This window comes from Sylvia atricapilla, chromosome 2, assembly GCF_009819655.1.
Source record: "Sylvia atricapilla isolate bSylAtr1 chromosome 2, bSylAtr1.pri, whole genome shotgun sequence".
NCBI lineage: Eukaryota > Metazoa > Chordata > Aves > Passeriformes > Sylviidae > Sylvia > Sylvia atricapilla.
The window spans coordinates 20,563,884-20,576,054 of NC_089141.1; the positions used below are offsets into that span (position 1 = coordinate 20,563,884).

The window sequence follows — 12,171 nt, forward strand, 5'->3', positions numbered from 1 at the left end:
TTCTTTCTCTTTCCAATGTTATTTCCAGTTCCATATCAGATCTCCCAACCTTCTCCTCCTACTTCACTTTCACTAACTTGCTAGTATGTCAAATGTTACCAAGCCAAACGCAACAGCCACCTGCTGAACTTGAGTCTTTCTTGTCTTCCAACCAATTTTAATGATTTTTATAAGAAATCAGCTATTCTCCCCAAATTTGGATGCAAACTGTCTATGTAGTGCAAAAGTCATTGGGATAGAAGAAAAACACAGAAATGAGGTGACTAAATGATTTAGTGCTTGATGTCATAACTATAAGCTTAGTTTCCCTGTGAAGACAACTAAGCTCTTTTAAGTGGGACGGTGGCATACCAATCAAGCAAAAAACTACCTGAAGCAAGGCTTGAGGATATTACACTTTAAATGATTACTCAACAAACGCATACATACTAATACATACTATTAGGTAGACAAAGGAAAAATAAAGTAGTAGAAAGAATGAGTCCATTTGCCTATAAAATATGAGTCAATTTTCCAACAAAATAGTTACAATCTAAATAGTGAGGGTAACTCTCCAGCCAACGAGCCTCAACAGCAGTAGAGACTGGGTTACCCCAGTGAAGAAGAACAGTTCATGGCATCAGCAATCTTGCCACATCTTTTCAGTTTTCCCCTGCAGTCTTCTCAGTGACAAGAACAGCTTGACCTTTTAAAATAAGCTGTAAGAAAATCAAAACTCAATGATGTCGTAACTAACCTGGATCCAAGGGAATTCTTCCTCCACTGTTGTACTCCAAGCATTGTATGTTCCAGAATTATTTAATCGGGCTAACTTAGGTTCCCAATAGTCTAGACAGAAAATACAAATAAAGCAAGAATTTTAAGAGGCATTGAAAAAACTTAAACTGAGGCTGTAATTAGCTTTGAGCGCTCCATTTCCCACTCCCCACCCCAAAGATAAAAAAATAAAAAGAAAAAGAAAAAAAAAAGAAAAAAAGAAAAGGAAATACAAAAAAGAGACTCTAAAACCATAATCTAGGATAATTTGGACATAGTCAGCAATTGAAAGTCATCTGTACCCTGCAAAGCTTTAGAGTTGGCAAAATGAAAAAAATAATAGTCTTTTATGTAATATACTGTCTGCTAAATTGGAACCAGGGTCTAGAGTTTGCTAAATGAGTTTTGGCCCCCAGCAGGCTCAGACACAAAATGTGCTCTACATTCACGGAAGAGAGCTCCCATCTGCATAACAAGGTTTCCAAGTTAAAAACTGTTATAGAATATATATCACAAAACAGCTTTCAAGCCTTCATAACACTCTATGAGGAAACAAAGAAGGAAAATCAAATGCACAAAAAATTCAGGTTTACAAAATAAGTAATTTATTTTTTATTTCAAGGGAAAGGATGGGCATTCCTGCATGTGTGCGTAACCTGTACACCTTGATTTGACACTGTGCAAAATTCTAAGAAAATTCTCTATGTATTGATCCCATTTTTGTACCGCAGATACACTTGACAGATTAAAGACACTGTAATTGCTCTGGATGCCAGGGCTCCCAAGTCTTTCATAACGGAGATATTCTGTCCTTTCACATCTCATACCACATGCAAATCTCAAAAACTTTTTGAATGCTTGGTGTTCATTTTCAAGCAAGGACTCCAAGGCACAAAAGGAATGCTGGATTTGTCCCTGATCATCCAGCAGGCTACACTCCCTGACCTCAAGCTTGTGATACTGATATCAGATCTGTGACACTTAAAATACAATGATGATGGCTACCTAACAGAGCTCCTAGTCTCAGCTTGCAGCACTGGAGAGACCTCTAGCCTGACAGCTGATTGACTGCTGAACTGATCTTGAAAGACGTGAAAGATACCAAAAGAAGATAGAACTGCAACACTTTGCTGGGCGTGTTCAGGAGCATGCATGGACCTTTTCAAGGGTAAACTCACCTATGTGATGGGAAGCATCAATCTGTGAATCGAGTATAACTCCACTTGCCAGGCCCATTGGAATCCTGCACTCTGAAGGGAGCACAGTAAGTTTGTTGTTAAAGAAAATGAGATCTATTCCAATACATATTCTGGTGAAATCTAAGACAACTTCACTCAGAACAATTCCTAGTAATTCTGTAACACCACTCTCTTCCCAGAGAAGTTTAAATTAAACTTTGCAATTTCTCTCAACAGATTAATCCCCTGGTCACTGTAGGGAAACATCAAATTCCAAGCTAGCTAAAGGAATAAAGGTAGTATGCTAAATTATTCAAAGCTAGCATTTCTGGAAGCTAAAACTTTTTCTTCTAGAACAAATTTACAGTAACCACTCCACTATGTCCTTGAATGTGGATAATTTCCTATGTCAGTGTTTTTTGCAGAACAATCTCCTAAATTTATTTTCAGTGATACTGAAAGGGTAGAGAAGACTCCATAGCTTGACTTTTCCAGCCAAAACCCACTGTAGTTCATACCTTTCTCGATAACCAAATAGGATGCCTGCATTCCTGCTTGCTGGTATTCCCCCACTTCAGTGTCTAAAAGCCACCAGCCAGGATTCTGTGGTTTCATTTCAATTGTTCTAAACGAGCCTTGAAAAAAGGAAATGAAATGTATGAGAAACATTGACATTACAAGGCTGATGTCAGTAAGGCTGAATTTTAAAGCAAATACCTTCCTACAACCTCACCCAGAAAATTTAAATACACAATGCAGCAAGAGCAGTAACTTTCACCATATGAGTAAGTTTTTTTCTTAGCAAGCCAGTTCTATCTGGAGACTGAGCCTGGAATCAAGTAGCCAGATCAAAACCCAACCTTTGCTGTTGGTGCAAAGTACAAAACCTTGGCTCCCTGTATGTAACGACAGATTATCCACACGTTAACTACAGTGCTGAACAGTGTTTATTACAAAATGCAAGGATGTTAATTCTGTGGCTGCTTATTCCTGTGTGCTAGTGTGTTGTTCAGTGATGAAAAGGATGGATGTAAAGAAGCCAAAAGGAGAAATGGGAAAATCAGAAGTATGGGCCCTCCTCTCACTTTCTGCATGCCCCAGGGGTGCCAAGGATTGAGCAGGAAGTAGATATGGTTTCAGTTGCTCGCCGCACTTTTTAGAAAGCATAGAACATGTTCTCATTGCTTCTCTTATACTCCTAGTTACTGAAGACAATTCTTCAGGTAATTCCAGCTAATTCTGGCTCCCATTTAAACAAAAATATGTAGATTTCACAGTGAAAAGCACTACCTTGAAAATAATGAAATAAAATAGTGAATAAACTACCCCTAATGTTCACTAAAACTCCCAATATTCCAAGTCAGTCCCACTATTTTGATTTCCTTGTTATCTGGTTTTTTTTTTTTTTTTTTTTTTTTTTTTTTTTTTTTTTTTTTTTTTTTTTTTTTTCTTGAACTCTTGTGGCTGGCAATATGCACTGGCTTCATAAGTGCTGTTGCTGCACACTGGCACTGCTGGAGCAAAGGACTTCACAGTGATGGGGCAAAGGACTTCATCCTGTAGCCTAAGGAATACTTACAGCCTATTTCTCCCTGGAGAGAGAATAAGAATTCTCCTAGGGCTCACAGTTATTCTTTCTGTTCTGTATCACTTACCCAGACATTAAAACCCCCAAACTCTAAACCATATGGTGACCTTTAAATTGGTATAATGATGACAGACTGCAGAGGTCACCCTGCACCCTTAGAACTTACTCTGCTCTGGTGCTTACCTGGGAGGAGAGTGTATGTACCAAGCTGATGTTCTGGCTTTCCTTGTTCTATGAAAGTCTGTCCATGAAAATGAACAACATGAATGTCTTTTGGTCCACCCATATTCAGCAAGTGCCATCGGACTGTTTCACCTTCATACATCCTCAAGCCTTGCAAACTGTAGGTAATCCCATTAATGGCTGAAAAAAAAATTGTTAGTCAGGAAAACTGCTCACAAAACTGGTTTCAAAGTGTTAGAAAGTAATTACTGAAATTAGAAATATATTTAATGAAGTAATGAGCCCGGCAAAACCATAATTTTTTCCAATTTAAAATGCAACACACTTTATGTACATCAATTCAGAAAATCTAGGGACCTCACCAGAAGACTTGGGCACAGCAACACATGGCAGCCAGCAGAACAGAAAGATTTAAATGTAAGATGGGAATATCAGGCCCAAAAGAAAAGACAGCTGTCCAAAACTCTTTCTGCAATCTGCAGCTCCCATTTCCACACGCACACAGTCACAACTGATGTACCTCTATATCCACAAAGAGGTATATATGCACAGAAGGGCTGTTCTACAGCTGCTTCAAGTTTGTCAGTAGAACTACCTGATTTGTCAAATTATTAAAATATTTTTTAAATTTCTTGCAAGAAGTTTTTAGGGCACTAGTTTCTTACTGCAAAGAAGACTTTTTTGTTTCTTTTTTTCTTTTAATGGGGGGGGAATTTGTATGTGAATACAAGAGAGAAGTTTTCTGTTGAAAGTTTCAATCTAATATGTCCTTTCTAAATTTTAATAGCAATTTTCCCATCATTGCTAATTTTTACATGTAAACCCATGACTATTACGGGTACAATGGATAACAACAAAAAAAATTCATGTAACTAATGTGTGGGATTTATGCATGTTGAGAATGACTGTGAACTGAGATACTTCCCCTGACATCTTTACCCCAATAAGCTGCATATTTGGCAAAATGAAATAAGTACCATAGAATTTGTGGCATTGCTGCGTTTCTTGTGTCTTCTCATTGCAAGGCCTTCCAGAATGTTTGTCGAAGTACCAACTTTTCTCTTCATCAAAGACCATAAAAAGCAAGAAAAAGTCTCGGGTAGAAGTCCTGCTGCTGTTTGATTTGCTGAAGGCTCCTTTTTCACAGATCAGTATTGGCCCAATCAAACCAGACTGAATGTCTTTCTCCTAGAAGATAATCAACTCATATTAGAGGTAAAAGTGGAATTCCCAAAAGATGTAAAAAAAACCCCATAACATTCTGCAGGAATGCATCAGCCCCCCAAAATCTAAAGCAGGTTCCAGAATTATTGCTCCCTTCTATCTTTACTCTCCCCTGCTCTACCAGAGTTGCCCAATCCAAATTCTTTCATACCTTATGTTCTGCTTTAACTGAGCGCAAGCGATTAAATGTCAAGTGGGAACATCGAGCCCAAAAGAAAGGACAACCATCAAAAAACGTGATCTGCAGCCTGCACTTCTACAGCCATACATCATTTGGAGATATTCAAACCCCAACTGAACAGTGGTCCTGGACAAACTACTCCAGCCAACCCTGCTTGAGTTGTAGTGGTGGACTGGATGATCTCTAGTGATGCCTTCAACACAAGTGTTTCTGTGATTCTGTGATCAACCCCAGCAACACCACCACTTCTATTTTCATTCCTTACCAGGTTTAAATCAGAGTAGTAGATCCAGGACCGACAAGCTGCTCCTGACTGCACAGGGCCTGAGCGCCTGTTTGCATACCATACATATATGTAGCTGTTATTTGGCTGAACTTCACCGTCTTCCTTAAACCAAGCAGTAGATTCATCATCATAAACACTTCCCTCAGAGGACTTTTCATAGAGAACTCCATGGGCATGGAGGGAATATGGTCTGGATGCCAGATTCTTAAAATGAACCTAAAAAAACCAGAATAGAATCTGTTCAGCAAACTCGGGTCTATACCAAAGTCCCCACACACTACATTCCCATGACCTCAAATCAGGGTCAAGATTTGCATAAAGATTACAGCCTAGGTTGTACATGGAAAAGCCAGCAGAGAGAGCTTTTGACATCTTTGTGCAAAGTCTCCACCTTTGATGCAGGTAGTTAATGAAAGATCAGAAAGCACAAGTCTAGCTCCCTGTCTTCCACCAAGTTGAGTCTCCCAGGACATTTACTGCTGCCCCGTCACTGCCAGCAGGGAAATGGGGAGTTTCTACCTCTTATGCTTTGCTGCAGTCATTACAATATAGTAACTCTAGACCTCTTTATGTATCATTTTTGCTGAAATCAGTGCTTCCCACTTGTCCCAGAGAAACACCAGGACAGTGGGATTACATATTTACCTCTCCTTAGAGAACAATGCTTCCAAGCTACAAAATCTTTTTCTTCTCTTACTCATGATTTAAACGTAGCTTAGTGTGTTCCTGTTGCACACCACTCCTACTGAAACAAGCAGAAAGCACTGAGATCTATTCTCCCTATCTAAGCCCATCCCTGTGTGCTGGAAGACTGGATGAAGATGAATGAAATAAGGGAAATTTTACAGCAGTGTGCTTCTTGACACAAATATACCACAGTCGCACCAGGGATATGGTTCTTCTTCATCCTTGTTGATAGTTCTAATAAAATCCTGCACATTTACATAGAAAAACTTTTTAGAGGAAATTATGTATTTTCCCAAAAAGTATATATTAATCTTGAACACATATGTACTAATTTTTGAGTTTAGAAAAGCCATTTTTCATTAGCATTAAACCTAAATCTTATTCCACAGTAGATCAATGAGCCAGTATTTAATGCTGAGAAACATAAGAAAGGAAAACAGAATGCTGGGGACAGGAGAGAAAAAAGATGTGTTTCAAAGAAACACATCACAATGCTTACATGTCCACAGTGCAATTTCTAGCTTTGAAAACTGTTTTCCCTTCATCATCCTTTAAAAAGCTGTGATATCTTTAGATCCATTCTGTCACACTCCAAGATCACTGTAAGAATCTTATCCTTCACACAAAAGAAAAATTAACCTACTAGGATAACATCATCCACTTCAGCCCGAATAACTGGTCCCAGGATGCCAAGATGTTCTGTATATTCATCTTCATCCTGAAGAGTCGAAAAGGTACTGTCTGTATAGCTCTGGAAAACCACCTTACGTCTGCTGCCATCTTTACAGGTTTTGTCATTCCTCATTGTACTGCAAGGAAAACCCCAATTAAAATCCCACACAGTGAATCAGAAATAACAGCTTTGATGAAACTTGGAACTCATATAGCAGAAATGTTTTAGAATCCTGTGAATATAAAGAATAAACACTCATATGGATTCAAACTGTGTCAGGGAAGGTTTAGATTGGATATTAGGAAAAGTTTCTTTACAGGAAGGGTTGTCCACGGAAGTGGGTGAGTGTTGGTCCCTGGAAGTGTTTAGAACATATACAGATGTGGTTCTGAGGGACATGGTTTAGTGGTAAACCTGCCAGTGCTGGGTTAAAGGTTGGACTCAATGGTCTTAAAGGTGTTTTCCAACCTTGTGTGAATTCATGAAATGAGTGTCAGGTGATTCTGAAAGTTGTGGCTTGCAATGTTTAAGAAATTCTAGTTCTACAGTTGGATAAGAGATCTCTCCACCATTTGGTCAACTATTATTGAAAAATTCCACATCTCTCAAAACCCATCTGAGCTCTGTTTTCCTTTTTTTCTTAGCCTTAATAATCTGAATTGGAGCTTGGCTGGGTGTAGTGAACCTATCACCTACATCCTACTGTCTCATAGAACTTTTCATCTGATAATATCTGCATTTTGCATCACAGAGCTGATGTGGTAAAATAAGATTTTAGACATTAAAACTGTTGTTCAGATCTTAAATAGAAGCACTGAAATGCTATTATAATTCCCTGCAACTCTTGCTTTATTATCAAATCTGCAAAACCCAGAAATTTAACATAAGTTACATAAGAAAAAGGCTGGGTTTTAGCTCTTCAACACAGGATATGCCATGGGCTCTGTTAAATTCACTGGAATTATGCAGCTCACACCAGCTGAGGATGAACATCTCTAGAGAGACCTATATAGAGGTTGAAGCATAAAAAAATTCTTCATTTTGACAGTGCCCAAGGAAACTGTCTTGTTTCTGCTAATTTTGCAAGTGCCATTTATATGGATTGAGATGAGGCAGGAGTAAACCTGGAGAATACTGAAAAAGTTCAATTTTTTTTTCTGTCAAATGAAATGGAAATTCAGTTTGAGAAATAATCTGTGTTTGGAGATTTATTTTGCATAATGGAACTTTTCTTGCTCCTGCTTCGGCTGCTTTTGATAAAAATCCAAAGCTGTGCAAGTTTTGGTTCAGCTTTCTGATGAAAAGTGACAAAGAATTCTCTTACTTGTTGAATGAGCACTGATCCTAACCTGTATCAATTTAGAGAGTGAATTTTTCGTACAGTGTTTCTCTCGGTATATTCTCACATATTCTTCGCTGTGGCACAGTAGCCAGTCTTCCCTGTCAAAACGTGAGAAAATCCCTCAACATTAGGGTTTGTGATCCAGATTCTGATTTCTCTAAACAGGAAAAGCAGCAAGAATACTTTATGTAGCTTTTTTTTTACTCTTAATATAAGGCAGTCACCAGTGTGGTGAAACATCTTGCAGCTTTCATACACTTTTCAATATTGCAGCCTTGTGAAGCTGGAAAGTGCTGTTATCCCATTTTCCAGCAGAGAACTGAGACACCAGAACCAATTCCGGCTAGTGCTGGAAACTGATTTCATCTGCCTTAAAAGCACATCCCATCCTAGATTCCATCAGTTAGTCCATTGAATTCCTGGAAAGACTTCGCACAAGGAGGTCTCTGTTCTGTGTACCAGTACCAAGAACTGAAGAACGAAGTACAACAGGTCATTCAAGTATAACAAAACAACCTGCAAGAACCCCTCTTGACCTCTTACAGTGAGTTTTTCTAACAGATATATTGAAGATTGCTTCTAGTGAGTCTACAAAAGGGGGTTAAGGAAAAAAAAGAGCTCTTAGCTGTGTTGTCCTTGAGTACAGTAATCTCACTGATATTTCTAAGAGGTGTGAGTCTCCTGGGGAAAGTTCTTACGGTTCTGCCACTGAAATGTCGAAAATCAGATGGCACAATATGGACACTTTTAAGTTTATCAGCATGTGAATCAACATTCTGCATGTGCCAAATGAAAAAAAAAAAAGGACTTAGCAAACCTTTTCTTATATCCTGCATAGTTCCAGCAGACCTCTTTAGCTGCGATGTAGTATCTCCTCTCATTGCCTCTACTGCGCAGGTAGTGCTCAGCAATGTCATCAGGGTTCCGCTGCCTGCTGATGTTCAACTTGGGGTCTGTCGTGTAGGGGTCATCAAAGCTCACATAATGGTACTCGTACTCCCCACCAGAGCTTTCGTAGCTGTAGGATTCCCCTATCACATACTCATAGTCCCCATCGGCTCGGGGAAGCCCGATGGTGATGGATGGCCTGAACTGCCGTGGGGTGAGGGTGTGGTTCAGCGACTCTCCATGCCTGGCTCTGCCCAGATCCACCCTCTGGCTGACCTCACTGGGGGCCTTGGTGGTGTCCAAGTGGTTGGTCCCACCCAGAAACAACGCACGGCCAAACCCTGCTGTGGAATTGCTGGGATTTTTGGGGTTTCTACTCCTTGGGCTCAGCAAGTAGGTAATTTTTGCACCTTCCTTCTTTCTCCTACGGATCTTGATGACGGTTCCAGACGAAGTCAAGGTATCATTGTTGTTTCCCTCCTTTTCTTTCTGAATTGAGTGGATGTGGCTTCCTTTCTGGTTTTCCCCCATTAGATGTGAGAACCCTTGAAACTTCTTCATATCCTCCTTATTTACGGATGCTGTACCATTTCTGTCATGATGATTTAATTTTCCAGCAGCAGATTTACCTAAGCTTGCCTCTAATCCCAGATTCATCTTTGCAGACACCAAATTCCATTCTTCACTAGTCATTTTAGATGAATATTTCCCAACCCTGGGCAATGATGCTTCTAGAAACTTCTTCACTACAGAAGGGCTGGAATTAGGGTTTATATTGTCTAACATATATTCTAAAGAAAAAGCATCTGCTGGTTTATCTTTGGATATCCTGGGTTCAGAAAGGCTGGACACATTAGATCCATCTCCTACTATGAGGCCCAAATCCAGTGTCAAGTTAAGTGTGCGTGTAGCATTTTCCATCTTCTTTCCCTCCTCTTCCAGATAATCCTCATATTCATTTGGCAGTTCCCCAGTTCCCACCATAGCTTCATTGGATGTATTCTCTGTATGATGCACAGAATGAGGTGCATCAGTCTTGTCAGAAAACGAGGCATTTTTATTTCGGACATGATTTAGAAGGGCATTCATCTTTTGGACAGCATAAAACTTAATGGCCAGTGAGCTTCGCCTTTTCCTTTTCTTATTAGTGGTATAATTTCTGCTTCCTGTGCTTTCCTCTTGAAGTTTGTCTGGAAAAGGTTTACTGTCCTTTCCACCAGCTGGAAGCTCTTCTGCAACATTCACTGGGCCTTCCCCATTGCTCAGCACGTGTTCACCTGCAGACATGTTACTGTGAGCTATTTCATAGTTGCTTTGGCTTCTATTCTCAAATACCAAGTCAGCCTCTCTACCGCTTGTGGCAGCTAAAAATAAATCCTCTTCTGCTGTGACTGATGTGTGATTTGACTGGAATGTTTCGGCCTTGACTGGAGGAAGAGGAGTGATATGAGTTTCTAAGAACTTAGGGTTGTTTGTCGTTCCATTACTATTTATAGCTGTTAGACCTGAGCCAGCTGCCACCTCAGAGCTCATGGCGTCAGTGTCTTCATACTGCTCCCAGGCCAGTGCTGTAAGATTTTGTTTTTCTTCGTCACCTGCTGCCTTTCTTGAGCCTCGGATGGAGTAAAAAGAAGCCAGGTAATCCTGATAATCTGAATCATCCTTGCCTTCCTCATTTTCTTGCACACCTTCCTCAGCTGAGGTGGGAACAGCCTGCCTTTCAGTCTTGGTGGGAGTTAAATCCACAACATCCAATGTTCCGTCTTCCTCATAGTCACATTTAGCATCCCTGAATCTCAGCCTCATGCCATAACTCATTTCTGGAGTGCCCCAGGATGCCAAAAGCCAAGTACCTGCAATTAAAATAAAAGTGTTATGAGAGTGGACATTGTCTATCATGTAAGTGGCCAAGGCAAATAGATGAGATTGCTTCTACAGCATCTGCTATAGCAGACTGCTAATCTTAATCTGAGATATTCGTGAGCTCTCATTGCAATGAAAAATAATTATTAAATGTAGACAAATAAGAGCACATATAAATACATCTAGGAGATGGAATTCTTCTCCATAGATTAAGCTGTAACTAGAACCTGAAGCCAAAAATAACCCATGAAGGAGATGGATATGAAAAAGAAAGAAACAAATTAAAAGATTCTGTGTTTAGATCTGGATCTAAGAGTGAGACCTCTCAAGATAAAGTTTCAATTTCATCCTGTCCTTACTGGTGCATGCACTGCTACATAGATAGAACATTCTGAGCAAAGCAAGTACACTGCGAGGCAATGTTGCCAAGCATCTGACAAACACAGTATTTTAAAAGCTTTTGAAAGAATAATAGATGACCTTTATGGATGATAATAATTATAATAAGAATAAAGAAATTTTAATTTTCAATCTGGCACAAGCTATTAAGCTGCCAATCTGAGACATCTCAGATTAATTTAAAGATTTTAATAATTCCACCAAAACCTAGTCACAAGGTAAGTTCTCTATTGGAAACTAGAATCTTCAGAGAAGAAAATAAAATGTTTCCCTAAACTACATCAAATCAAGTTCTTAGCTAGTTATACCTTGCTTTTGGAACTAGCAGAAATGACAGAATAGATAGAATTAACACTCTAAAAAACAGGGTTTTTTATTTAAAAGGCCACATAAAAAATCTTCCTGTATTGATCTGCTTGAAGTAACCTGCACAGCTTTCCTGATTTCTAACAACAGCAAATTTATTAAAGAAAATATGCAAAGAAAATAGATGGAAAGAATAGACTGCATGCCAAAATCAAGCAAAAATACAACTTTATTACTGGGGAGGTTTCCATAAAGTCTAATAGAGTTTTAATGATTCCCCAATCTTGAACAATACAAGCCACTCAAACATTTTTAAGTTATGAGGTCTTGATGCTGCGCAATACATAAAATATATATTTTTTTAAAAAATATATTTTTAATGGGATAAGGATACTAAAACCTTAGTATCCTTATTTTAGAATGATCACTCAAAGTGCACAGACTTTAATGACAAAGAATCTGTGCTTTTGGAAGTAATCGCTCAAATATGGACTACATGGGTTCTGGTGCCCCTTATTCCACGACATGGTGCTAATTCTGGGTAGACATTGAGATGCATTCCATAGAGCAGTGACCCGGTGCAGGCAGGCAGACTTTACTGCTGCTGAATGACCACA

The 12,171-nt window shown here is 39.2% G+C and overlaps 1 protein-coding gene across 1 annotated transcript in view; it reads right to left on the reverse strand.

The window, feature by feature from the left end:
• The window catches only part of F5 (coagulation factor V), a 34,391-nt gene that overhangs the window by 5,654 nt on the left and 16,566 nt on the right, over nucleotides 1-12,171 (reverse strand). The window contains exons 13-20 of the mRNA XM_066340944.1: nucleotides 8,916-10,839; nucleotides 6,727-6,892; nucleotides 5,376-5,612; nucleotides 4,683-4,893; nucleotides 3,706-3,885; nucleotides 2,453-2,569; nucleotides 1,935-2,006; nucleotides 737-828 (exon numbers count right to left, since the gene is read on the reverse strand). Coding sequence (XP_066197041.1) covers nucleotides 737-828; nucleotides 1,935-2,006; nucleotides 2,453-2,569; nucleotides 3,706-3,885; nucleotides 4,683-4,893; nucleotides 5,376-5,612; nucleotides 6,727-6,892; nucleotides 8,916-10,839 — 2,999 coding nt within the window. The remainder of the gene's footprint in view (nucleotides 1-736; nucleotides 829-1,934; nucleotides 2,007-2,452; nucleotides 2,570-3,705; nucleotides 3,886-4,682; nucleotides 4,894-5,375; nucleotides 5,613-6,726; nucleotides 6,893-8,915; nucleotides 10,840-12,171) is intronic.